Source organism: Theropithecus gelada, chromosome 10 (genome assembly GCF_003255815.1).
Source record: "Theropithecus gelada isolate Dixy chromosome 10, Tgel_1.0, whole genome shotgun sequence".
Classification (NCBI taxonomy): Eukaryota; Metazoa; Chordata; class Mammalia; order Primates; family Cercopithecidae; genus Theropithecus; species Theropithecus gelada.
Window position 1 is genome coordinate 4,543,874 of NC_037678.1, and position 27,581 is coordinate 4,571,454.

At 52.1% G+C, this 27,581-nt stretch overlaps 1 protein-coding gene and 1 long non-coding RNA gene across 2 annotated transcripts; one reads left to right on the forward strand and one right to left on the reverse strand.

Annotated features, from left to right (window-relative positions):
* Positions 1-3,122: 3,122 nt before the first annotated feature.
* On the reverse strand, positions 3,123-7,797 carry LOC112633358. The gene is made up of 3 exons (XR_003121513.1): positions 7,723-7,797; positions 4,690-4,788; positions 3,123-4,578 (listed from the first exon to the last, which is right to left on the reverse strand). It is a non-coding gene; the product is annotated as an uncharacterized LOC112633358 (long non-coding RNA).
* PRR34 (proline rich 34) lies at positions 7,558-10,825 on the forward strand. Its single transcript, XM_025399944.1, is given in 3 exon segments — positions 7,558-7,628; positions 7,630-7,893; positions 9,747-10,825. Coding segments are annotated over 3 exon segments (405 nt in total). The 3' UTR covers positions 9,817-10,825.
* The last annotated feature ends 16,756 nt before the right edge of the window (positions 10,826-27,581 follow it).

A 27,581-nucleotide genomic window follows, 5' to 3' on the forward strand; every position in this document is an offset into this window, starting at 1 on the left:
CGCGCCCCAATTAGCCGCGGGCCGGGCGGCGGGGCTGCCCTATTGAGGGCGAACAAAGGGCGCGACCCCGGGGTCAGGAGTCGCCGGCGGCGGCCGCCGCTTTGTTCGGCGCCTGTTTACTTTGCCCGAGCGGAGCTCACAATATATTGACTAAAGCGGATTAGGGGGTCGCGCCCTGGAGGCCCGGGCGGGCTGCTGGAGGCTCCCGGGCCCGCGCGACCTCCCAGCCGGGTGCGCCTGGCCGAGTCAGCCCCGTCCCCGCCGCCCGGGCGCCCCCAGCCTCGCCTCCGCCCCGCTCTGACGGGGAAACTGAGGCTGCGGCCGGCCGGGCCCGGGAGAGGGGGCTGTGCGGCCGGCGGGCAGCCCGGGACCGTCCGGAGCCAACCGGGACGTGGTGGGGTCGCCCCGGGCCCTGCATTTTAAAGAATTCTGCCTGTCCCGATACCGTAGGTCCTGGGAATTCATTTTACAGGGAAGCAAGTCGCACTTGCCTGAAGGCTAAGAAATATTAGTTGGAAACATGGACAGATTTTTCCATATAACAAAATCCTGGCACATTATGGTTAAGGAAGAAAATTCTAGTCTTGTAACACAAGCGATGTGCTCCTGGCGTGAATAGACAGGTGACCTAAGAGTGCAGAGAAATATTTTAAGGGCAATATAAGCTTAAAAAAAAAAAATGTTTTCTTTCTTTTAGAAAAATAATAAGGCAACTGATGAGTCTAAATAAACCACTAAGATTCCCACTCAAAGACCACAATTTATTAATCTGACACTATAAATTCAGGATCTATGGACTTCTCCAGTAATAAACTTTCAGAATCTTTTAAATTATCTTTAAAAAACCAAACAAGGGAAGCAGAAAACTCAAACTGAAAATCAGGCCCCACGTCTCACCACGGGAGGGTTGTCATCCAACCAAGGATCCAAGAAGATGTCGGGCCTTTTTCCTCCCTTCTTAATGCTATTGTTTAGGGAACAAAAACACTTCTCGAGTCCACACAAAATCTTAATTGAGATTTTTCTGCCCTGGTGTACAAGTATATGTGTTTGCTTAGAAAACTCACGTAGTATTTGATTAATAAGCTACCAACATATAAATCTTTTATGAAAGAAAGAACAATATTGACTTACTATTCCTATTTGTTGGTCTAACGAATACTTCTGCTACGTGTATCATCCATCCCCAATGACTGAAAGAAAACATGCCATTTGTCTCTGTTTGTCTATCTTTCTATAATGAGTCTTTAAAAATAGTTTTTCCCTGATTATAAAAATGCCACGTGTTTAAGGAAGGCACAGGAAAGTGTAAATTATGTGCAACTTAAGAATAAAATATAAAGATAGATATTTGAGATACAGATAATTTCAGTAGTAAATAAAAAATATGAGTTAAGTATACACAAAAAAAGGAAAATTCACCTACATGCCATGATCCAGAAATAATATTCTGTTGTAATTCCCTCCCAACTATTGTTCAGCACACATATGCATACACAGACATATCTTACATATGTATATACTGTAGGAAGGTAATGTATCCCATACACAGCCATGCCATTCCAAACTTTTTGTCAACACCATTTTATTATTTATTTATTTATTTATTGAGATGGAGTTTCACTCTTGTCACCCAGGCTGGAGTGCAATGGTGTGAGCTCGGCTCACTGCAACCTCCGCCTCCCAAGTTCAAGCAATTTTCCTGCCTCAGCCTCCTGACTAGCTGGGATTACAGGCATAAGCCACCACACCCAGCTAATTTTTGTATTTCTAGTAGAGACAGGGTTTCACCATGTTGGTCAGACTGGTCTCGGACTCCTGACCTCAAGTGATCCACCCGCCTTGGTCTCCCAAAATGTCAACACCGTTTTAAGGGTGACACAATGTTCCATTATTTCGCTATGGGATAATTTACTGTCATGTCCCCCTAATAGGTCTATACTGTAATGAACACTGCAACCTATGATCTCGCCTGTGAAGTTTGTCTGCAACTTGGGTTATTAATAAATCTCGAATGATCTATTGTTAAGACGTTGAGGCCACTGCATTATTCTAAGGGGGTTAAGGTAGACCCCATAGACTTCATTTCTCCTATCACGAATGTACCCGGCTATTCTAGAAATGCCTTTGGATCAGTTACTCAGAAGGCAATAGGGAGGTCTGTGTGGTTCCCCCTCCAGAGGCCTGGTTCTGTGGAACTTTTTCCTGATGGACTTGTGGGGTCGGCCAAGGCACGTGCATGACTGTGACATGGTATTGGGGGACTGTGCCCTTGCACTGAAGTTCTGGTGGATTTCTGCCTACCAAACCACTTGGCACTAACCCCCAACCACGCAGCGGGTGTAAGTCAGGGCCATAAAGCTGAACACCTTGGAAACGTTATCCTAACAGTTCCGATGAAACTTTGCATGTCTAAGAAGTGGTTTGTTTGATTTGGCCCGAGCATCTTTCTTTGCTGAGAATTCAAGCATCGAAGCTGCTTTTTATACGCTCTCCCCTGCTCCCCGCAATCCATGCTGCAGTGTTCCTGGGTTTTCTGTCGGGGACGGCCTGCCTGCATCTTCCCACCTCCCAGCCCTCTCCTGCACGGGAAGACCTAGCGTGCTCACCTCCACAGCTCGGGCCCTGCGAGATAATGGGTTTCATACCACTCGCTCCGGCTCCCTGACGCCCTAAGCCCACCTGCAGGCCTGGCTTTGCCGTGGGGCTGTGCTGGCCGTGTGTCTGGACTGCCCCAACAGGGCTCCCAGCACGGCAGGACAAGGAGGCTGGGTGCCGTGGAGCACGAGGTCTTCTCCCTGAACACCCAGACCTTGAGCCAGGCCCTCCTGAAGGAGGCAGTCAGAGAGAAAGAACTGCCACTGAGGACCAGAAAGGCCAAGGTGACAAGGAGGGACCAATCACAAAAGCCCATGGAGTTATCTGAAAATAGATGCTAGGAGAATTGATGAAAGCTGCTCGGCAGAGAGCAGAGCCTGGAAGGAAACACAGGAAAATGTGACCAGAGCTTGTCTCTGCGTGGGAGAAAGGATGAATAATTTTTCCCTTATGTGCATTTTTCTGTATTTTCCAAATTTTCTATAGTGAGCATATGTTGCTTTCATGATTGGAAAAGGACTATATTACTGATATGATTATATATATTATAAGTCAAATAGATATAATTCATTATGAGAATGAAATGAATTATTGTTAATAGTTATGAGATTAATATAAACAACCATCGTCGTGTATTGCCAGAAAAGTTATTAAGATGGTAGCAGTTGTTCTTGTGTCTCTAGCACATCCCCCTTCAGAGAAACTTTCAAATAGAAAATGAAACTGGGCATCTCTGCTATGCAAATATTGGTGGCTGTTGTCATATTCCTGCAACAGCCCTTGACAGTGGGCTGGGCTGGGTGCTGTTCTCACTTTAAATCCGGGGAGCTGAGGCTTGGAGGAATAAAGGGAACAGCCCCAGGACTTGACCAGAGCCCTTGGGTCACCCATGTCCCTACTGTAGCTTCCAGGCCGTTTCCCTTGGGGATCCAATGTGTTTCCTGTTGTCCCCAATCTTTTAAATTTTTTTCCACTATTAGAGGTAGTACCAGCAGCCAGGGTGGAACTGTAATTCATGAAGAATGTGTTGGCTTGCTTTAAAAGAATGGTATTTGTGCGGGTCCTAAACCACTCGAGGGGCACCATCGGGCTTGTAGGTCATGCTGGGAGGTGGCCCGGCTGCCTGTGACAGTTTCTCAGCCAGGCAGGGACTCTTTTCCACACGATGACATTGGAACTGAATGTCACACTCCTCCTTGGAAGAAAAAATTATGTATAGGGCAAGAACTCAGGACATGTGTGTGGAAGAATCTCTGTGGTACGAGCCCAGCCTGGAAGAACTCTTAGGCCAGAAACACCCCTTTTCTGACCTTATTTTTGAAAACTGGGCCATTTCCAGCCCCTAATAACGGAGGGGGACCAATCTCCAAATTCAATGTACTTGATCTTAAGTATCTTTCTTTAAAAGTGAGTTAAAAGGCAAACTAGCATGCTGTTGTCTACTCTAAAAGGCAATTTCTAAATTTGGATTAAAAAAAAAATTGTACTCTAGCTTGAAAATCCAGTGGCTCTCAGAATGCAAGTGAGATACACCACTCTTTGTGCTAAAATCATCTTAAGCAGTTTAAAATAAATCAAAACAAAATGATGTGAGCAGAGCATATGTCTCCCATCCCTTGTTTTTTGAAGGCCGAGTGGGCCGGGCTGCCTAGCACAGACCGGTTCCGTCCGAGAGCCGCCTGGACCCTGATCCTGGCAGTCAATGATTTTAACAGAAGGCCACAATGTCTCCTGGACCAACGAGACCTAGGTCTTTTACTTTCCAAAGATGGCCTCAGTTCTAGACAAGGATTAAATTATGAAATAAATCATTCCAGAACATAATCAACAGGTAAGATTAATAAATTGAGACATTTATTTCCTCCAAGAAAAATGTCTGGCACTTGGAATTTCTAAGCTGCAAGTAGATGCACACATTTTCAAAAGATCTTTCTTTTCCTTCGCTTCCTCACACCGGGCACAGCAAAACATCTCTGCCTTCTAAAATAAAAACACATGCCACTTTAATTTCGCAAAGAAAAGCCAGAATGCAGAATCTTTGCAGAGATTTTTTTTTAATTAAAAAGAGAGACTGACAACTTCATTTTATACCTTTTCAGGGGAAGTTACCCTCCTCCCCATCGGTCAATAATTTAATGTCAAATCGCGGCAAAACAGCGAATTCCATCTCTGAGGCTCTAGAAGCTCAATCTAGGAGAGATTTTAATTGTAACCCTAAACAGCAAATGCTGACATTTGTCTTGCTTTCAGATAGTCTCCAGACTGGGCCAGAACATGACTAATTTATTTTATCTTATCCATCTATCTAGGCACAGGATTAAAATATTTATATCAGTCTGTTCACTTTAAAATGTGTAGTTACAGACACCAGCTTCAGGGCCACTCCTTAATTTTTCACAGTTTTGGCTTTTCATTGTTTCCAGAAATGCACAGTCCTTGAATGGCGAATACTTGCAAATGCTGATGAAATCTTTAAGTGGGGAGCCTCTAACTAATATGAAAACCTCCTTTCTCAGGCTGCATGGACGCTGCCCAGCCACGGTGACGGAGCTGTTCCAACGCCTGCTTCCTGAGACAGGCCCGTGAAATAATACAGGCTTGAGCCCGGCTTCTAGAAGGAGCACGCCTCTGGCCAGGGTGGCTGGTGGAAACCAGAGCCTGGCCAAGGGAGCCCCGGCCAGGCTGCCAGGTAGGCAGCAGGCGGCAGGGGGTTAATGTGGGGAGCGGGCAGGGGTGGGGTGGGAAGCCAGCTGGGGAAATGGGGGCTGCAGGGCCCAGCCCGACCAGGCGCAGACACAGGGGGCTCTGTCTGCCTGCCCGCTGCCCTGGCACTGTGACTAACCGCCCCACTATTGTGAGTCTGAAGTCAGCCCTTTGTGTCGTCCCCTGGCGTCTGGGAGCACAGCCGAAGAACCCTTTCCAGCAGCCCCCCTCATTCTGGAACCTGCAGCCCCAACATCCATTCTTTCAGCTCTCAGGGTTGCTGGGGGCCGATGAACCAGTGGAAGCATCCCCTTCCCTGGCCAGGAAGGGCCACCAGCAAAAAAAGAGGCAGAAAACCAGTCTCCCCTACTCTGGGTGGGGAAGTGGGGGGCACAGGGACCTACTAAACCTGCATGCCTGCCATGGCAGCCCCTTCTCCACATGCAGCAACTGAGCCATTGAAATGGGGAGAGGCCAAATCGAATATGGAAAAAATGGCAAAATATCCCATTCACAGTTTCATACAAGCAACACATTGAAATAGGATTTTGGAAATTTATGTTAGATTAAAATGAATTTTAGTACTAAAGTGAATCTCACCTGCTTATTTTCACTTTCCAAAAATGTGGCTATTAGAAGATGTTAAATTACAGATGTGGCTCGCATTTGTGGCTCGCGTTGTTTTGTGTGAGCTCATGGGTTTGGGGGCACTGGGACCTTGAAGGCTGCCTTCTCCTAGGGAGACAATGGCACTCCCCACCCATCATTGTCAGGAATACAAGGCCCTCGCAGCCACACTGTCTCCTGACCCTGGCCTTGCATTCCCCTGTTTTGAGAATTGGGACTTACACACGCAGGTGTCTGGGAATCCTTTGTCAAACACTGGCATGCACACGAGTATGCCTGCACACCCACATGCACATACATGGACACGTACAGACACACACAGCCCTGGCTCCTGTCCGCCGCAGGCTGGAGCAACCTGTCCCGGCTAGCCTTCATGGAGGCCAGATTCACAGGGCACCCAGATGCTCCTAACCCCACCCCTGGACCCAGACATCCGACCCTTTGTCCTGGGACAGACAGGACCAACCCAGGCCACACCTGCCTTTCATGGGCCAGGGCACTTTCGGCTTCCTGGTTCCCTTCCTCCAAGAATACTAAAAATTCTATTTTATGACTGCATCAGATTAAAGACTAATATAACCAGGTCGAATTCATTATCATATATTCATTATTTTTATAGTCGTTTTTTTCTTATGATTTTAAAAGAAATTAAAATGAAAACATTTCATGGACCCTAGGCTCTGTGCCTTGTGGGCATGTGGGCCCAGACCATCCCTCTGAGATCCCTTGCCTGAACCCATGCCCCTGAGTCTCACCCAGTGAGGAGCACACGGGGCTTGCCCGCCATTTGTCCAGTGACCAGATACCTTGTGAACTCATTCCTTAAGTCCTGCCTTGAATGTACAGTGTGTGAAGTCCTCACCAGATGCCAGAAAACGTTCCACATTATTTTTAAAACAGAAATTAGTCAAGAAGAAGGCCTGGGATGCCAGTGTGGTTGAAGGCCCCAAGTCAGTGGGCCCCCAAGTCAGGGGGCCCCAAGACCCCCACCCAGTACAGGGCTGGGGTCTCCAATCAGGGACTTGGACACCAAGTTTAACACCAAGAGGAGGCCAGCAAACAGGCGTGCTGCCCTGGGTAGTGACTGGTACCGTGAGGTGCAGCCTCCGAAGGCACCAGGCCCCTTCCGCCTCCCATCCTCCACCCCTGCTGCAGGTGCTGTGGGGCCTCCCGTTCTGGATGGAGGTGCAGAGGAGGCTGGGCTTTCCGGCGTCCCCCAGAACCGGTATCGGCTGCTCTGGCCTTTCCCTTCCCAGGGTGCCTCGGCGCCAGGCCAGGGCCCAAACCCTGCTCAGGAAGGAGGGCCGGTGCAGGAGATGGTTAAAATTCTGCATCCTTTTTGCATCCGCCTCCAGAGGAAGCGCTGCTTTTTTTTCGCCCCCCACCCCCACCCCCGAAGCAGGAGGAGGGGGGAAAAAAGCTGAGAGCAGCAATTTGCAGGCCTTGGGATGTTTTTCTCCTTGACAGCCCCGGGCCCCGCCTCGCTCCGGCCCTTCCTCCGACTGCGCGCGGCTGGCCCTGTGGCCACGGCTCGGCTCGGTATCTGCCGCTCCTGCCTGGCCCCCTGCACACGCGTCCTCCGCTCGGAGCCCAGGCCAGCCCCAGCCGGCTGGGGGCAGGCAGGCAGCGATGCCCGCGTCGGCCGCAGCTGCCTGGCACTGCCCTCCTTTGTGCCTGCCTCCTCTGCCAGCCTCCGCTCCAACCCCCCACCCCCACGAGGCCTGCTCCTGGGCCCGGCCGCAGGGCCTGCTGCCCGCAGAGCTCCCACCCTGCGCCCACTTGGGGTGCCCTCACCTTCTGGGCCCCCGGCTCCTGGCCTCAGGTCCTGCTGGTGCCCAGGTCGCCCGGCCCCGTCCTCCGTGCTCTGCGTTCGCCCCACCCTGCTGCCCGAGCTCGGCGGCGAGCCTGGCACCGTGCCAGGCTGCCTGGGAGCCCAGCCCGGGCAGGGCGAACTTTCCGGCGAGGGTGTGTATGGGGGGGTGGCTGCGGGGTGAGGGTGGTGCCAGGGGAGGGAGAGGGCCCCAGGTGCCTGGTGGCCGGCCCCCGGCCCCCAGCCCCCAGCCCCAGGCCGGCCTGCGGGGGCCTCCCCTGCCTCCTGTCTCCCGAGTCCCACAGAGGCGCAGACAACATGAGCGCTTGAGTCCCAGCAGCCATGTGCAGGAGCCGGCAAACAAACAAAAGCCCTTATTTATTTATTTAGTTCACACACCCAGATAAGGAGGCGCCTTTTGTGCACATAATTTCACACACATCAGAACCGAGGCGATGCCACGGTACTCCCCACAGCCCGAGAGCCCCGGACAGCCGCCCGGCCCTCATGAATAATTGCATCGCCTCGGCCTGGGCATTTCCATATTTAAATTGGGCAGCAGCGTATGATTAATTAAGAAGGAAAAAGGCAAAAAGGAAGAAAAGCAGTGGGGGTGGGGAGCCGGACACTCTGGGCAGCGTAATGTGCCAAGGTGCCCGCGGCTGCTTAACTCCTCCCATGCCAGGCCTGAGGGAGAGGCCACAGCAGGGGTTGGGAAGGGAGGCTCCCGAGACCCTCGGCCTGGAGGGCGGCATGCCCTTTGCTGCCATCCTGTGTCGAGTGCCACCCCAGCCTCACATGCTGCCTGGGGAAGGTTGTCTTCCTCCTGTTCATATTCCGGGCAGCTCACCATTGCTCAGGTCAAAATGTGCCATGCCAGTGCTGGGGAAAGAGACACACCGAGGCCCCCGAGTAGGGCACTTCCAGTGGCGACTGACTTGTCCTTTGCCCTGCACAGCTTCACCCCACACCCCTGCCACATGCAAGCTGCAGTGCTGCCCTGCCTGGGGAGGCTCTGCGACCCCTACACATTCTCACAAGCCTCCTCCTCCAAAGGGCTGTTCCATGGCTCTTCTGGCCCTGAAAGCAGCCGGCCTGTTCCGGGAATGGGGCAGGAAGGCCTGCCCCCCTTCTAGAAAGATTCTTGGCTAAGTGAGTGCCAGGGAAGACTATATTCCTAAGGCAAGAAGTGGCCCTGGATTTAGAGTCTGGCCATCACCAAGGTTTGGCCCTATCCTTTGCCAACTGTGTGACCTGAGGCAGGTTATCTGGCCTCTCTGGGTCTCGGTCTGCCTGGCTGCAAAATGGGAATGATATGAATGCCCACTATTCCTGCCCCGTGGGGTCCAGGCGAGCAAGAGTGGCTCCTGGTTGGCAGAGAGCCTGCCTGAGTTCCCAGAACCCTTGTCCTTGTGGTGGGCTGAAGTTGGAGCCAGAACAAGTCCAGATAGACCCAGGACCATGCAGCTCTGCCCCTGCTGAGGCCCCAGGACAGTGGTCAGAAATTTGCTGAGAAAATAATCTGAAATCTTGTGACCAAGAGTGTCCTAGGGCCACCAGGCCTGGCTTGGTTGTGGGGGGCCCATCTGCCCTTGAGTGTACGCAGGGGTGCGTGGAGTGGAAGGGCTCTGGGGCAGGACCAGTTGCCCAGCAAGAGCCTCCTCGGTGTCCTCTGGGGTCTGGGCAGCATTATTATCACCCCCCTTTACAGCTGGGGGAACTCGGGCACAGAGCGGTCAGGAGCATACCTGAGATCACACCAAAGTGGGGGCCCTGGGATTTAAGAGCAACCCAGCGCCCGTCCCAAGGCTTTTCTTTTCTTTTTTTTTGAGATGGGGTCTTGCTCTGTTGCCCCTGCTGGAGTGCAGTGGTATGATCATAGCTCACTGCAGCCTCAACCTCTCAGGCTCAAGTTATCCTCCTGCCTCAGCCACCTAAGTAGCTGGGACTACAGGCATGTGCCACCACGCCCAGCTAATTTCTTTTTTGTTTAACTTTTGTTGCTCAGGTTGGTCTCAAACTCCTGGGCTCATGTCTTCCTGCCTCGGTCTCCCAGTGTGCTGGAATTACAGGTATGAGCTACTGTACTCAGCCCAAACCCAGGGCTCTTAACCACCCTACTATGCACTGTGCTGGCCCCCAGTCAAGGGAGAGAATTCACGTCAGGCAAAAATGTTTTACAGAGAGGCAGCTAAGTCTGTTCCACAATGGATGACACAGTCCCCCTCACAAACCACCCCACAGATCGAACCCCAAGGAACTCTGCTCCTACATGTGCCCATGGGGCAAGGGATGCAAAACACCAGGCAAAGGAGCTCAGAGGATGGCACTCTTCCAGAGAGCTGTGTGTCTCTGGGAAAACTAACACACCTCTCTGAGCCTGTTGCTACAGCTTTACCATCAGCGATGTGACTGCAGGTCTTCTCGGCTGCCTGTCAGCGGATGCACAGGCCTGTGCACAGGGCTCCACAGGGACCACGCCGACATCACCGCACACCCACCCTCCTGCTCATAGGACAGCCCATTCACACCCGCTTCTCCACCAGCCACAGGCTTCTTGGGAGGACCAGACTCTTCTCCACGGACAAGCCACTGACCCTTTGAGGGCCTCAACTTCCTTACCTATGAGATGAGGAAACAAATCTGCACTGAGGAAACAAATCTGTACTTCCCATGGGACTTGGGGGGTGAAAAGGTAACCTCCGTAAAGCGGCCCCTGGTGTGGGGAAGTCACCCAATAGATGACAGTCCCTCCCGCCTTCCCCCTAGGCCCAGAGCTCCGCAGAGTCCTCAGGCTGGTGTCCCTCCAGGCCAAAACGCTGCCACCCCCTGGCCAGTGCATTACAGGGTGGTGGGGAAGGGGGACATCTGTGGAAGACAACACAGGACTTGGCCTGGGGTCCTGGGCAAGACCTCTGTGACCTCAGTTTCCCTGGATCTCTCCAGGTGTGACCTTGTAGATGGCCTCTGTTCTGGACTCACAGCTGCTGAGGACGGGGAAGAGGACACTGCAGGCATTCCTTCAGTCCCCTGGGGAGGTTCAGATGCTCAGACTCCCTGATACCACCTTTGCTGGGCAGAATAATGTCCCCAAGATGTCCGAGCCCTAATCCCTGGAACCTGGGAAAGTGTTACCGCACTAGACCAAAGGGACTTTGCAGGTGTGTGATTGAGTTAAAAATCTGCAGTGGGAGGGTAGCCTGGATTAGCCACGTGCACCCAGTCTAGTCACACGAAACCTTAAAAGCAGAGACTCCTTCCCTGCTGTGGTCAGAGACAGAACGAGGGGACGCTGCTGGCTTTAAAGATGGAAGAAGGGAGGAGGAGCCAAGGAGCAGGTGCCGCCAGAGGCCAGAAAAGGCAAGGTATGGATTTTTCCCCTGGAGTTCCAGGAGGAACTAGCCCTGCCAACACCTGGATTTTAGCCCTGGGAGCCCCACCTCAGACATCTGACCCCCTTGACTGTAAGGTAATAAATGTGTGTTGCTTAAGCCACTAAGTCAGCCAGAAGTTGTTACATGGCTGCCACAGGAAACTAACAGGCCCTCCCCTCTGGCCCGGACATGCCCAGCTGCCTGTGAAGGGGAAGAAGGACACAGCCCTCGTCGATGTGTTCACACACCTTGCTCCCCTGCTGGGCTGGCCCTGGGGCCGCAGACCTGATCCCTGCTCTCAGGAGCCTTCGCCAGCTGGGAGATGCCCGCAGAGCCTCCCCTCCTGCTGCTGCTGCCCCGTCCTCTCCTCTTCCTCCTGCTGCTGTTTGTTGAGTGCTCCCTGTGAGCAGGCACCAGGCTAGTGTCCTCCTCCCAACCCCGGCCTGACAGGCTCAGTGGTCAGGCCACCCGAGCAGCCACATGTGGACCCCCGAATCCTGCCCATGGTTTGGCAGGACAAAGGGTCCTTTCTGCTTCAGAGTCACAAATGTGTCCTCCTCACAATAAGGGCGGCAGGGAGTTTCCCTGGGCCAGTGCCTCAGCCCATTGAGCCTGGGGTCCTTGTCTGTACCTGGGGATGAAGGTAGCACCTCACAGATGGCGATCAACACAGCCAGTGCAGGGCAGGCAGTCAGCGCTCCAGACTCACTTCGAGTCTTTGCCTACGCTGCCAGTCAAGTCAGTTGTGGGAAAAGTCAGGTTTTTCTCTTGAAAGTCAGGGCCGGGTGCGGTGGCTCATGCCTGTAATCCCAGCACTTTGGGAGGCTGAGGTGGATAGATCACAAGGTCAGGAGATCGAGACTATCCTGGCTAACATGGTAAAACGTGTCTCTACTAAAAATACAAAAAATTAGCCGGGCATGGTGGCACGTGCCTGCAGTCCCAGCTACTTCGGAGGCTGAGGCAGGAGAATCACTTGAACCCGGGAGGCAGAGGTTGCAGTGAGCTGAGGTAGTGCCACTGCACTCCAGCCCTGGATGACAGTAAGACTCTATCTCAAAAAAAAAAGAAAAAAAAAAGAAAGAAAAAGAAAGATGCCAGGGCTGTGGTGTGGGATCATCACTGCATGAGGCATGGGGGCTGAGGTACTTGGTCTTCAGAGACCACCCCAAGAGGGTTCTGGAGCCAAAATGTCACCCCTAATGACTTAACTGGGAGTCCCACCACTAAAGCTGGAGGTAATCAGCAAAGTGCAGACAAATGTTCTGGAAGTGTTGCCTATAATGGGGAAAACTGGAAATAACTGGGAAGAACCCAACGGCCTGATAATAAGGGTTAGTTAAGGACTTCTGTCCAGTGGAATGCTAAATAGTCATCAAAATTCATTTGCAGGACTGTATCTTCTGACTTAGGAAAATATTGTGATAAAGTATTAATGAAACAAGCAGAAGATAAAATGATACACCTAATAAGATGCTAATTTTGCTTAAAATATGTTTTGACAGACTAGGTGCAGTGGCTCACATCTGTAATCCCAGTACTGTGGAAAGCTGAGGCAGGTGGATCACCTGAGGTCAGGAATTCGAGACCAGTCTGGCCAACATAGTGAAACCCCATCTCTACTAAAAATACCAAAATTAGCCAGGCGTGATGGTGGGCGCCTGTAGTCCCAGCCACCTGGGAGACTGAGTCAGGAGAATCGCTTGAACCCAGGAAGGAGAGGTTGCAGTGAGCCGAGATTGCACCACTGCACTCCAGTCTGGGCGACAGAACGAGACTCCATCTCAAAAAAAAAAAAAAAAAAAAAAAAGTTTTGGCAGAATCTGGGTGAGGCCTTTCCAGTGGCTATCTCTGAGTGTGGTTTCATAGGTGATTGAAAAATGTTTTTCTTTTGTGAGGACTCAAAGTGTTCTAAAATTAGCGTGGAACATCAATGATGGCAAAAAAAAAAAAAAAAAAAGAATGGCAAAGACGAGGAGTTGTACTCCTTCACTGAAGCTGCCTTTGGTCCCTCCCTGGGCCTCAGCATGTGGCACGAACACGTGTGAGGGGCAGGGCTGGCTTTGTGGGTTTGTGACCCGTACCACTGCACGGGGCCCTGAGCTTAGGAAGGCCCTGCACTCGGAAGGGCCCCAAGCTCATTTTAATGCGCACCATCGTCACCATCTTGTAACTCTCAGGCATTTTCAAACCAGGGCGCCACATTCTCACCTTACCCGGCTCCTGCAAACTCTATAGCCGATCCTGGCGAGGAACCCTGGGGCCTCAGAACACCTTGACCTTTCTCTCCAGTTTCCTGAATACAGCAGCCAGCTCTCTGGAGTAGGTTTATTTTCCATGCAGTGACTCCTTATATTTTGTCCAGGCTTTCCAAAATCAGGGGCCCAAGGACACTAACCTCGGAAAATCAAAGCATATATTGGCTGTCCCCTGGGACAGTGGCTGCCTTGTTAGGAAGTGGGTGTGGTCACCAGCACAGCCCTGGCATTGCTAAATGGGCTGTCGGCAAAAAGAGGAAACAGGGCTCTGTTCTGTAAAAACATGCATGAGCATTTGCAGTGCTTTTTCTGGAGACTGAAATCTTTCTGTACACCTCACCAAATTTTCAGAAATTTCTTATGAGGTATGTGTTTTCTCCAGTAAAACCAGGTGCCTCTGACTCAGGGGCACTGTCTGTGGACCTGCCCTGCATCTCTTTCTACCAGTTAAGGCTCAAGGATGCCTGGGTGACCCTGTCCTACAGCTTCTACAGCCACACTGCCAGATAGGTGGTGAGCTGCCTGTCTCTGGAGGCATTCAACAAAGGCTGCACAGGAAACACCTTCTCTGGCATTAGCCTAGAGAAGCTCACCTGAGGGTGTCACTGCACAGGGCATCTGGCAGCTTCTAAGGCAGGACCTTGTCATCTTACCTCTCTGTGCCTAGTACTCCATACAGGAGTATAGGTGTGGGGGAGGTGTTCAGTGAGTGTTTCCTTTAGGGTATGGAAACAAGCACCAGAAGGTGGTGAGGCAAGCGATGCAAAGTTGACATGAGATGCAGGAGAGAAATTCCTGAGCTGCCCAGAAGTAGGTGATGTGTGAGAGAAGCCAGCAGCCACTGATGCTGAGTGCCTGCCGTGTGCTAGCGGAGTGCTCCATGTTCACAGGGATTGTCACCATTCTCCCAACAATGCGACTGAGATAGAACTCTTTTTTTACTCTTTTTTTTTTTTTTTTTAGACAGAGTCTTGCTCTGTCACCCAGGCTGGAGTGCAGTGGCACAACCTCGGCTCACTGCAACCTCCGCCTCCCGGGTTCAAGCGATTCTCCTGCCTCAGGCTTCTGAGTAGCTGGGACTACAGGTGTGTGCCACCACACCTGGCTAATTGTTGTAGTTTTAGTAGAGACGGGGTTTCACCATGTTGGCCAGGCTGGTCTCGAACTCCTGACCTCATGATCTGTCTGCCTTGGCCTCCCAAAGTGCTGGGGTTACAGGTGTGAGTTCTGCCGGCTCTTATTAAGCTCCTTTTATGAATGAGGAAACTGAGGCCTAGAGAGGTGAGGTTACCCAGCTAGAATGAGGTAGCGCTGGCAGGCGGAGGCAGGCCTGCCTCAGTGCAGAACTGCCCTATAAGCCCAGGCTTTTCGACATGCTGCGGCTCCACTGCCTGGGACATGAAGAAAGTCCAAGTTCAAGTTCACTCTCTGCATCCTGTCTTTCCTTCATTATACCCTGATTGAATGGACATAAAAGCTCCCCCAAAGGGTTTGGGGATGGAGCAGGTCAGGTTCCTCATTTCAGGGAGATTTTAACTTTAAATGGGCTCAAGCAAGGGTTAGTTACCTGGACAGCTCATGCCTGTGGAGGCCGACCCTCCCCATGGTGCTGGATCTGTAAGATACAAACTCTCCTGCCTCCCTGCTCCCCAGATCCACGGGGCCTCCTGCTCAAATCTCAGGCTGGGGCCAGGGTCACTAAGAAATCTGCCTTCCTTTGAATACTAACCAGTTCAGGCATCCACAGGAGTTGCAAACTTGGGGTGGGGGCATGGGTTGGGTTCGATCCGACAGTGTTTCCGCTGTCCTGCAATGTGTTCAAATTTTGGACATTTCATGTACAAATCTGGATTTCTTCCGAAGTCAGAAGCTCGGACAGCCCCAGCCCTTATCCTCATGGTAGCAACAGGCTGGAGCTGACTGAGCACTCCGTCCCCTGCCATCACTGCAAACCCCCTCTGTGCCCCAGCTGACGCCTGCAGGCTGCCCTGTGACAGCCCTGCCAGAGAGTCCAGGGACACGGTGGGGTGACCCGCTCAGGCTCTGGTTGGCCAGCCCTCTTGGCTTGAGTGCTCCCCTAAGGAGGACTTTGGGAGCGTAGGCACCCGGGGATGGAGGCAAGTTAGCAACGGTCTCTGGAAGGCTGAGGACCTGGCCACCGCGGGTAGCAAGACCTGATAGGTGGTCCCTGCTGTGGTTGGGGGCACCTGATCAAACTGGGAGGCTTGTGGAGGCCCAGGCCCAGGACAGCTCTGTGAGTTTCCAGGGCTTTGCCACCGCCCACTGGTGGGGTAGGTTTCTACTCCAGGAGTGCCCCCCAGGGATCAGAACCCTCACGGGGACAGAGGCCTTGTCTCAGGCAGACAGAGGGGCATGCAGAGAAGCTAGCTGGAGGTATGGGCTGGGCCTGTCGCAGGCAGGAATTGGGGCGGCAGCAGAGTCCCCCACCTGCTCCCCAAGGAACAGGCCCTACAGGGCCCCGGCTTCTCCTCCTCCCCAGGCCCTATCCATGGCTGTCCTGTGACCCAGCACCTGCCAGGCTCACTTGGCACTGTGGTTGCCCCAAGCAGAGCCAACAGGACAGTTGGTGACCAGGGTGTCTTGCTCAGAAGGGTCACCCAGGACGGCTAAGAGAAGTCACTCAGAATGGTACGGAGGGTGGGGGGGATCAGGAGCAACTTCTATCTGAGCCCCAGGACCCAAGCATTGCAGCCGTGAGGGGCTTGCCTCCTTGTGCTGTCGGGGGTCCCTCATCCCACAGGCCCTTACCTCCTGTGGTGTCCCTGGGCAGCTTGACCTTGGAGGGTCAACACCTGAGGACCCGAGGGGCGTCCATGCCCCCTCCTCCTTCCCTCCAGCCAAAGGTTGGGGGCAAAGCGCAGGGAAGAAAACACCAGGAGAAAACCAGAGAGCTCTCCTTTCCCTTTTAGGAGCCCTGATGGCCGCAACCCAGAGCCCGAGGGGAGGGAAAATGTCGGGAACGATTCCCTTCCCAACTTTCCGAGTCTTTGTTTGGAAGGCTGGGGGCTGACTTCACCGGGCCGGGCCTCGGGCTCAGCCGTGCGCTCCCGTGCAGCGGCCGAGGAGCCCTGGCGCCCGCCGCCCCGGACACGCCCTCGTGGTCGAGCCACGGACCCCGACCCGGACCCCAGCGCCGCCGGGCGAGGGCGGGAGGGGTAGCGCTTACCAGATCGTCCCGAGCGCGCCGCGGTCCAGGCGGGCACAGCGACGGTCAAGTTCACGTCCGGCCCGCGGGCTGCCCGAGGTCCCCGGTCGCGGCTGGGGCAGCGGGAGGCGCAGGAGGCCGAGGTCCCGGGTGGCCGCCGCGGCCGCTCCCGAGACGCTGCTGTCACCCCGGCCGCGCCCCCCAACTTTCTGCACAGTCGCGGAGCTGGAAGTTTCCGGGCTTCGCGGACGCTGGGCTGGGTTTCAGCCGCGGCTCTGAGGTTGGCAACAAAGAGGGAAAGAAGGAGGAAAAGCAGGCCGGGGAGGGGAGGAAGAGAACCGCGCGGAGGCCGAGGCGCCGAGAGCCCCAGAACTTCCAATTCTACCCAGAAGCTTTTTTCGTTGTGTTTTTCTCTTAAGAGGTAAACAAGCAAGTCCCACGGCCCAGTCCTGCTGGGGCCTTCGCCAGTCAGCGCTCTGGGCTCATCTCCCGGCGCCTCCTCGGGGCACCTGAGTGTTTGAAGCCCACTGCCAAGTGTTTGGACACAGGTTTTTTGCGGGGTGGTGAGGGTGGGCACAAGATGCTTCCTAAAAGGTTGTTGGCACGCAGACCATGGCCAGTGACGGAGCAGCAGGCAGGGGCTTGGAGGAACACGCTGTCTTTGTCTCGTCCCGAAAGCACCCGGCCGTGGGTCACCCGTGATCGTGGAGTGGAGGGACTGTTGTGACCCCTGGTGCTCCAGGAGAAGGGGTTCCACGCTGGGCCCTGGACCCAGGCCCACGGTGCCCTCAGCCGGCAGTTCTCCACCTTCGGGGATGATTTGCTGGCCTGGCCCAGCTCCCACAGCCCAACTCCCACAGCCCAGCTCCCCAGCACCACCATTTTCTACCCTCTTCTCCCTGCCTGGCTTCAGACTCTCCGAGGCCAGGGTCCTGTGGCACACCTGGGCTGGGGGAGGCAACTGAGTGGCCCCAGGCCTGGGAATCTGCAAAAGTGGCCAAGCCACCTCTCTCGAGACTGCAAGGGCCCTGGAGGCGCTGGGAGGCATAGATCTTCTGGCTGCCAGCTGGGCCTGAGGCCGTTGTCCGTCCTTCCTCGCCAGACGTGTTTATGGAGAAGACACTCGGGGCCAGGGCAGCTCCTCCAGAGCACTGTTTCAGGCTGGGGAGAATGGGGATTTGTTTTCTTGTTTTTTAAAGAAAAATGAACAAGGAGCCTGTTGGGGATTGGGGTGGGAGGAATATTTGTCCTTTGTCCCCAAAGGCCTGGAGAACCACTCTCTTAAGTGGATATTTTCCCCTCAGACGACTTCTCAGACATGATCCTCTCTGAGGTTGGTCCCGGGCTTCCACATGTGATTCATGGAAGAGGCCTCACCCCAAGAGCCCCTGAGGGTACTGCCCACTCCCCTGGAAACTTCCAGAACCTGACGTGGGGCTGAGGACATAGAGGTGATGGGGGTGGGCTGGTGGGGCACTGGCGGGGACAATGCGTGGAGCCCTTGTTTTCAGAGCTGCAGATGCTTGTCAGCTGACGGTTCGTTTCCAGCATTCATAGCGGACCTCCTTTGGGGGAACGTTTACCTGCCAATGAACCCAAGATCCTTTCCCAGAGGCAGCAGGATGAAGTCTTTTTTTTTTTCCTTGTCTTTTTTTTGTTTTTTTTTTAAATTAATATATTTTATTTAAACCAATATATCCAAAATATTATCAGTTCAACATATGATCAAGATAAAGATTAATGAGATACTTTACATTTTCATAGTAAATCCTTTTTTAAAATTTTTGTGAGTACATAGTAGGTATAAACATTTAGGGATGAAGGTTCTTACTGTGTTTTCCTAGTAACAAGCACTGGCATCAGCTGTCATGATTTCTCCCCAAGGCCTAGGACGGTCAGCCTCGCACCCTCCACGGCAGAGTGACGGAAGCTCTATCGAGGTGTGGCACCAGCGTGTTGATATTTCCAGAGAATCTGCAGCCTCCCTGGTTTTTCACGAAAGCTCCTATGCAGGGCCTGGCCCTTTCCTGGGGAGGGAAGCCTGGCTGTGTCTCCCGCTGCATCCTCACCCGGAACTCCATTCCTGAGCTGCGACCGCTATTTTTCAGATTGGAAAATGCCTTGGGAATGGCTCATCTTCCTGCAGCTTAAGCCCATTTGTTTTCTGACTGGTGGTCACTGATGATTAGAGTGTGTCTCAAAGGGAACTGTCACCTTAGTTCTATCATACACCATCAATAACTTGTCCAGGGCTGACTTTGTGGGCCTTGTGGCCTACCCCGTGGTAGAGGGTCCGTGTGCAGAAGGGCCCTACACTCAATGTTTGGCTGTCCCCGATCTTAAAATTCTCAGTCATTCTTGAACAAGGGAACCCATATTTTCATTTTGTTCTGGGCTCTGAGAATTACATAACCAATCCTGACTTTGGCTGTTGGTCAACAGTGTCATAAGGTAAAATAAGGTAAAAATCTATGAGTTTTATATATATATATATATATATATATTTTTTTTTTTTTAAGACAGAGTCTCACTCTGTCACCAGGATGGAGTGCAGTGACGCAGTGGCGCGATCTTGGTTCACTGCAACCTCCGCCTCCCGGGTTCAAGCGATTCTCCTGCCTCAGCGTCCCAAGTAGCTGGGACTACAGGTGCACACCACCATGCCCAGTTAATTTTTATATTTTTAGTAGAGTCAGGGTTTCACCATGTTGGCCAGGGTGGTCTCTATCTCCTGACCTTGTGATCCGCCCACCTTGGCCTCCCAAAGTGCTGGGATTACAGGCGTAAGCCAACACATCTGGCTGATTTTTATATTTTTTACTAAATTCTGTTTACAGAAATAATTCCATATTCTATGTAAGTAAGATACAAATACTTGAACTGAACATCATTGTATTTAGGGAAAATGTTCACCTTTAAGAGACAGGGGCCGGGCCGGGCGCGGTGGCTCAAGCCTGTAATCCCAGCACTTTGGGAGGCCGAGACGGGTGGATCACGAGGTCGGGAGATCGAGACCATCCTGGCTAACACGGTGAAACCCCGCCTCTACTAAAAAATACAAAAAACTAGCCGGGCGAGGTGGCGGGCGCCTGTAGTCCCAGCTACTCGGGAGGCTGAGGCAGGAGAATGGCGTAAACCCGGGAGGCGGAGCTTGCAGTGAGCTGAGATCCGGCCACTGCACTCCAGCCTGGGCGACAGAGCGAGACTCCGTCTCAAAAAAAAAAAAAAAAAAAAAAAAAAAGAGACAGGGGCTGGATGTTGTGGCTCACGCCTATAATCCTGGCACTTTGGGAGGCTGAGGCTGGTGGATCACATGAGCCCAGGAATTCCAGACCAGCCTGGGCAACACAGTGAAACCCTGTCTCTGCAAAATATACAAAAATTAGCCAAGCATGGTGGTGTGCACCTGTAACTCCCAGCTACTCCAGAGGCTGAGGTGGGAGGACTGCTCAAGCCCGGGAGGTCAAGGCTACAGTGAGAGACCTTGTCTTAAATACAAACAGGCAGGAAGTCGTTATAAGCATAATACAATCCTGGGAGTTGGAGTCATCCCTGTCCAGCCTTGGCTCTGCCACGTGGGTGCTGAGTGCTGCCTCGGCGACCCGGCTGCCAGCTCCCACCTGCAGGGTGTTCTGAGGAGCCAGCATGCTGGGAGGGCCTAGCAGGAGATGTGGCATGAACCAGGTATTTGATAAATAGAAAGTGCCTTTGATTATCACATTTGACATGTAGGCTCAGGTGCACTTTATTTTTAATGTAAGTCTATTTTATCTCCTCCCATTATAAAAGCAATACACACTGTTATAGATGGTTTGGAAAATTCAGGAAAAAAAAAAAAAGGAAAAAGAAAACATTGTCTCCTAGGTCCTCTGCTCCAGAGCCTCCAGCCGTCACAGGACAGTGTATTTCTTTACAATTACAGAAATAGATACATGACTGTTAGATTTTAAAACTTTTTCTTTTACCTTGACTTATTTTTAAATGGAAACACTAGTGAGGCCCCACAGAACTGAGCAGAACTAATGACCCCCCATGTGGTGGAATAGTTCTGAGCTGGCCACACTTTGGATGCAGCCTTCCCCCGGCAACTCTAAACCCAGTCTCTGTGGCTGCCTGTTCACAGGGACCGTGGACTGTGATGTTTACAGTACGAAAGCACCGGGAGAGAACGCTACATCACAACGTGTCCTTAACCTGCTGCCGCCTCAGCTTTCCCATTTGTGACTTGGTTAAAAAATTTTTTTTGACAGTTTTAGGCTCTTATTTTAATTTCCACAGGCTGTTGTAGAATCTGCTCAGCCAGGGAGGGGAAAGGAGCCGGCAATCAGGTCTCCTCCTGGGCACCTTTGTGAGGCCAGCTGGCGAGAGTGGGGGGTGACACTGAGGTCCCAGCAGCTCCAAATGCAGGCAGAGCCCTGTCCTCAGAGAAGGTCACAGCCTAGCCAAGCCCAGCCAGGTGGATGGGCCCACGAATGCACAGGAACCTGGAACGGAGGATGAAGGCAGGAAGCAGAGTCTGTGACTCCCCAGCCCACTCTGCATTCGATCACTGGGGGCCCAGAAGCTTCAGGAAAGGTGCACAGGGCCACTGGGTCCCAGTACCCCAAACAGGAAGGTCTGGTCCAGGGACAGGGCTCCTCCTGACTCCCCTTTGCCACAAGCACCAGAAGTTCTGCAGTGCCCAGTGGGTATAGCAGTCCCCAAGAATGACCCAGCACTGAAGCTGAGCCAAAAAACTTGGGGAGTGAGCCACACCCCCTCACTCCCTCTTTGTCTGCTCCAGCCTTGCCAGGCGGTTGCTTTTCGTGGGAACCGGGAGGTCCTCACCACCCTGTCCTGGGGCCCAGCCCCATGTCTTATGTCTCTGGCCTGCTGCAGCTGGAAAAAAAAAAAAAAAAAAAAGAGATATGTGTGTTCTTCTTTGTTTATAAAAAGAAAAGTGTTATCATATACATATTATACCCCTGAATATATACAATTATTTGTCAATTAACAAAGAAGAAAAATATAGCAAGCAAAAAGGACTCCTCTTCCACAAAAAAAGTGTTCATTACAGAAAAAAAAAAAAACACCCTAAAAGGGTATTTAGAATTAAGAAAAAACTAAGAGAATATTTAGAATTGAAAACTAAAAAGAAAACAATTACCCATGAGGTAATTACTGAGTGCATTTGTTTGAAAGTCCTTCTGCTATATTTTCCAAACTGTATGTGTGCATATGTGCGCATGCATACGTGTGTGTGTGTGTGTACACATATCTATATGAATGGACCGTAAGTTATAAATACAAATATTCATGTATATATAATCATTAGATCATACTATAGGTTATTTTACAGTCTTTGTTGAATATGTTGTGAGCATTTTATGTCTATTATTTTCTACAAGATTTGAAAAATAAAATATAAATACCAGTTAATTTTTGAAATGCACCTTATTGAAGTCTAAGTTCCATGCAGCAAAATCCCTTTCACCTCTACTGTTTGATGAGTTTTGACAAATGTATGCAACCGTGTTACATATCCAAGATCAAGAAAGAAATATCACCACAAAACGTTCCCTGGAGCCCCTTGCAGGCAGTCTCTGACTCCCTGGCAGCCAGCAATCTGAATCCAACCACTGTAGATCAGTTTTAATTTATTTTTTTTAAAAATTTAAAACTCATGGAGTATGAACTCTTGCTCGGGATCCTGATATCTATGTTGTTGCGTCTATCAATGGCTCATTCCTTTTTACTGCTTTGTGATATTTTATCATACGCCTATTGATATTTGTTTACCCACTCATCTACCGATGGACAATTGAATTGTTTCTGTTGTTTCTTTGTTTGTTTTTTCAGACAGGGTCTCACTGTCACCCAGGCTGGAGTGCAGTGGTGCAAGGTTGGCTCACTGCAACCTCCGCCTCCCAGGCTCAAGTGATCCACCTCGGCCTCCCAAAGTGCTGAGATTACAGGCGTGAGCCACTGTGCCTGGCCTGTTTCTGATTTTTAAAAATGTCTGCTATTGTGACTAGAACTTTGTGACTGCCAATTAATGTTTACAGTGTTTTAATAAGCAATGTCACCAGCACGTGCTGTGAATGCCCACGCATGTGGGCACAGCCTGTGTGTTTCCCTCCTGGAGCACTTAAGATGCGGAAACCAAGGGCTAGGGGGTGAAGAAAGGAGCCAGAGGCCACACAGCTGGTTAGGAACAGACTGGGGGAACCCAACCTCTAAATCCCAGTATTCCAGGACAACATGCTGCCGCACTCTCACACACTTGCCTGTATTCAGAAATGCTTGTAATTTTCCCACACAGAGAAATTTCCATGAAAATCAAGTTGTGGGCTGAGAGATGAAAGGCAGCCTCATGTTCATTAGGCAGGCTTTGGTTTGGTTCGTCCACTGAGCTCAGGAGTGTGTGTGAATATCTCTGTTTTCATACACACACACACACACACACACGGACACGTTGCTCACACCCACCAAAACCAGTGGTGATGATCCAGTCCAGATCCTTTATATACTGCCTTCAGCACATGAGGCCAGACTGACCCGGACAGGAGGCCCTGGCTTGGCTTCTGAGCATCCATTCAGCAGACTTTTCTTTTTTTTTTTTTTTTTTTTTTTTTTTTTGAGACGGAGTCTCGCGCTGTGTCACCCAGGCTGGAGTGCAGTGGCGCGATCTCGGCTCACTGCAAGCTCCGCCTCCCAGGTTCACGCCATTCTCCTGCCTCAGCCTCCGAGTAGCTGGGACTACAGGCGCCCGCCACCACGCCCGGCTAGTTTTTTGTATTTTTAGTAGAGACGGGGTTTCACCATGTTAGCCAGGATGGTCTCGATCTCCTGACCTCGTGATCCACCCGCCTCGGCCTCCCAAAGTGCTGGGATTACAGGCTTGAGCCACCGCGCCCGGCCCAGCAGACTTTTCTTAAAGGATGTCTGATGATTTCCCCAAATCAAATCTCCCCTCAAGGACAAAGTTCAGGCTGCTGGGGAGATTCAAAGGGATGATCTGTCCGCAAGATGGCTGCTTCCAGAAAGGTGTCACAGCCGCCTGGGAGTGGCTGTGCTCAACAGAAGGCAGGGGAAGAGGAGGTGCTCTTTGGAGTACGGGCACCCTGGGAGTCTGTAGAGGATTCTCGGGCCACTCTACAATAGCTCAGCATTGAAACAGAGACAATATTTGATTTTGCTCACTTATTAATTAGCTCCTAGTTATGTGTCCAATGGGGCATTTTCCATGATCTTATTTAATCCTAAATAACTACTGTTATCCTGCTTTTACAGATGAGAAATGTGAGGCCCAGAGAGGTTAAGAAACTTGCCCAAGGCCACACAGCAGTGGGTACTCAGTCCCAGAATGCCCATTCTTTGCAGACACAGGCTTCTCATCTGAGTTAGAGGTCTCTGCCCATTTGTGGCTAGCAGGCTCCAAAGAACACACGTTCACCTGGAGCTAGTTCGGGTAGAACCCTAAATGATTCCAGTGTGCTTGGAGGACACAAATGGTCCAGACCCCCACTTCCTGTTCAGGTCTCTGAGGGGCCTCCCTCCTCAGACCACACCCCACTGCCAAGCAGACCTCTAGCACTTGTCTTTGCCCCCATTCAAGAAGGCGAGTTGAGCAAAGAAGAATCACCTCCTCTCAGCCCTCTGTCTGCAGCCTCCCTGGTCTTGAAGTCAGCAGGCCTAAGGAGACCTCTGTCCATGGGAGATGAAACCAGGAGAGGAAGTGCCCATTCTCTCAGAAAACATGTGTTTTCTGTTTACAGAGGGGCCTGTCCAGTTCCCATGCTTTGTTCTTTAATATGGAGCCAAAAAAAAAATCAAATGCGCAGCTTCCGCTCTGAGGTACACTTGGAGGCTAGAAAGTCTGGACTGCTGCGGGCTCATTGTGCTGGGGTGCCCTGTCTGCTGCTGACGTCCAGCATCTACCTACCTGGAAAGCCAAGACTTTCGGCCTCTGCATTACAAGGGAGGGCGGGGTACAGAGGGGAGAGGCAGCCTCGGCACCCTGGGGGCTGGCTTGACACTATGTGAGCACTCTGGGGGCTGGCTTGACACTGTGAGCACCCTGGGTGTGTTCTGTCGTGTACTTGCAGCCCTGCCACCATAGGCCCAGCAGGCTTGGCGCTGCACACCGGCCATTCAGATCCTGGGCAGAGGGCATCCTTTCCCACCTCAAGCAAAGGGAGGCAGAGTATTGGGAGATCTGGGGTAACAGGTGGGTGGGAATTTCCAGGGAACTTGGGTCAAGCTCAGGGATGCTGAGCACCTTCAGAGTTGGGAGAGGGGCTTAGCTATGGGTAAGCGGGTCTTCCAACTCGAGGAGGCAGCAGTGAGCTAAGGTAACCAACGGAGCTGACAGGCAGCTACACCTATTGAAGGGAAACTATTATCACAGGATGCCGGGTCCGTGCACAGGCTAACCGCTGAGATTCAGAATCAGGGATCTGGGTCCAAATCTAGGCTGTGCCCCTTTGCCCTCCAGGGCCTCTGGCAAGCTGCTTCTCTGACCTCAGCCCCTCATCTGTGAAAGGGGCTGGCATGCACGTTAATACAGCTGCCAGGATTACTGAGATAACACATTTACCGGTAAGTCCAGGATGGCCTGGCACGTGCTTTTCAATACACGGCAGCTGCCGTTGTCATCTCGTGGCTTTAGACTTCACCGAAGAGGCACTCTGGCTAGAAACAGTTCACCAGCTTAGGCTGTGACAGCCAGTAGAGAGAGGGTCCTACAATCCCTCCCACCCAGAGCAGACCCTGACTAGGACAAGAGGACGCCTCGCTAGGTCACACCTTCCTCCCTGTGCAAACGGGTGACATCAGTAACCGTAGTTGACAACGGAGCCTAAGGTTCTGATGTCACTTTTCTGCCCGGGTGGTGCGTCCAGCGCAGGCTGAGACGCGGGCTGGCCCCCGACCCAGTGCGCACAGGGTCAGCCCTGGCTCCGCGCCTCCGACCTCTCGGGGGCTGCAGCAGGGCCTGGCACGCGCGGCCCCTTTCATCTCCGCCTCCCGGCTGTCTGGCTTCGACGTCCCGCGCACCTGGGGCTGAACGGGGACAGCAAAAAACCATCGCAGGAAGCTCGCACAACCTCGTTCGGGATCAGCGCCCCTCCCGGGCGGAAGCTGCGGCGCCTTGGACTGGAAGGTCCCGCCCGCTCTTCCGTCCCGCCCCGGAAGCCAGGACGAGGGCGCGACGTGCGGCGCGGACGCAGTGCCGTAGCCAAAGGGGCGAGGCCTGGTGCGGCCGCGGGGCGGGGCCTTGGCGCGGCCTGTTCCGGAAGCCCAAGCGAGGGTGCGGAGGGCCGTGCTGACGTAGCGCCGCAGCCGAGGGGGCGGGGCCAAGTCTGGGGCCGGGCCTCTACGCGCCAAGGGCGGGGCCTCTGGGTGGCCGTCTCCTAGATCCCAGGCCGCGGGCTGTGCGGATGTTGCGTGGCTGTCGAGCGGGCGGGGCCTGGGCGGGGCCTCTGCGCGGCCCGCTCAGAAAGCTCAGGGTAAGGCTAGGCTGGCCGTGGCTGTGGGGCGGGGCCTAGCTGGGCCGGGGCGGGGTCTGGGCGGTTCCTCCGTGCGGCTGCTGGCCGCGGGGCTGATTCCGAGCTTTCGCGCAAATTGGATCTCCACTTTAAAGTTTAACTACTTTTCCTATATTTTTCCCCTCCCTAAACGAGGTAAAACCACCAGACGGTGGAGAATTTGTAAAACGTAGGCGAGTACAAAGAAAGAAAAGGAGAAACCTTTCCTAGTCACCAAGCAAAATATTGACCTGGAGTATCTTTTTATCTAAATATGTAGATATTTACATAATCGGGATAACATTGTATATACGCTTGTGGCTTATTGCATGAAATTTGGAAAATTGGTAAAAAATACAAAGAAGGCCGGGCGCGGTGGCTCAAGCCTGTAATCCCAGCACTTTGGGAGGCCGAGACGGGCGGATCACAAGGTCAGCAGATCGAGACCATCCTGGCGAACACGGTGAAACCCCGTCTCTGCTAAAAATACAAAAAAAAAACTAGCCGGGCGAGGTGGCGGGCGCCTGTAGTCCCAGCTACTCGGGAGGCTGAGGCAGGAGAATGGCGTAAACCTGGGAGGCGGAGCTTGCAGTGAGCTGAGATTCGGCCACTGCACTCCAGCCTGGGCGGCAGAGCGATACTCCGTCTCAAAAACAACAACAACAAAAAATACAAAGAAAAAAAAGTAGCCTGAGATTCCCTCACACGAGATCACCATTGTTAACATTTGACATTCCTTCTTTTTACGCAATTATGCATTTGTTGAGACAAAAAAAATGGATCATGCTCTAAATATTGCTTTGCAACTTTGTCTTTGTAACCGTGGCTACATTCTAAATGTCACACATCATTTAGTGTTCATTCACAGCATTGTTTGTGATCATACACAGCGGGGCTGTATTCTATTTAACCCATGTGAGATTATTGGATATTGATGTTATTTCCCGTTTCATCTCTTCCTTACTTCTTTCTTTTACGATAAACATTCTTGCAGCTAAATCTGTGCATATCCAATCCCTAGATGTGGAACTGCTGAGTCAAAGCATATAAACACGAATGCTTCTTGTGCCTCCCTTTTTATGTTTTCCAAATTTAAAAAGTAATGAATTAGTATTTTAACAATTGGTTTAAACTCCAGTACTGTATATACAAAAAATATCTCTCATTTGCAGAATATATAAAGAACTCCTGGTGGGCGTGGTGGTTCACCCCTGTAATTCCAACACTTTAAGAAGCCAAGGCAGGAGGATTGCTTGAGCTCAAGAGCTCAAGACCAAGGCTGAGGCGGGCGGACTACCTGAGGTCGGGAGTTTGAGACTAGCCTGGCCAACATGGAGAAACCCTGTCTCTACTAAAAATACAAAAATTAGCCAGGCGTGGTGGCGGGCGCCTGTAATCCCAGCTACTCGGAAGGCTGAGGCAGAAGAATTGCTTAAACTCGGGAGGTAGAGGTTGCAGTGAGCCGAGATCGTGCCATTACACTCCATCTTGGGCAATAAGAGTGAAACTCTATCTAAACAAACAAACAAACAAAAAAAA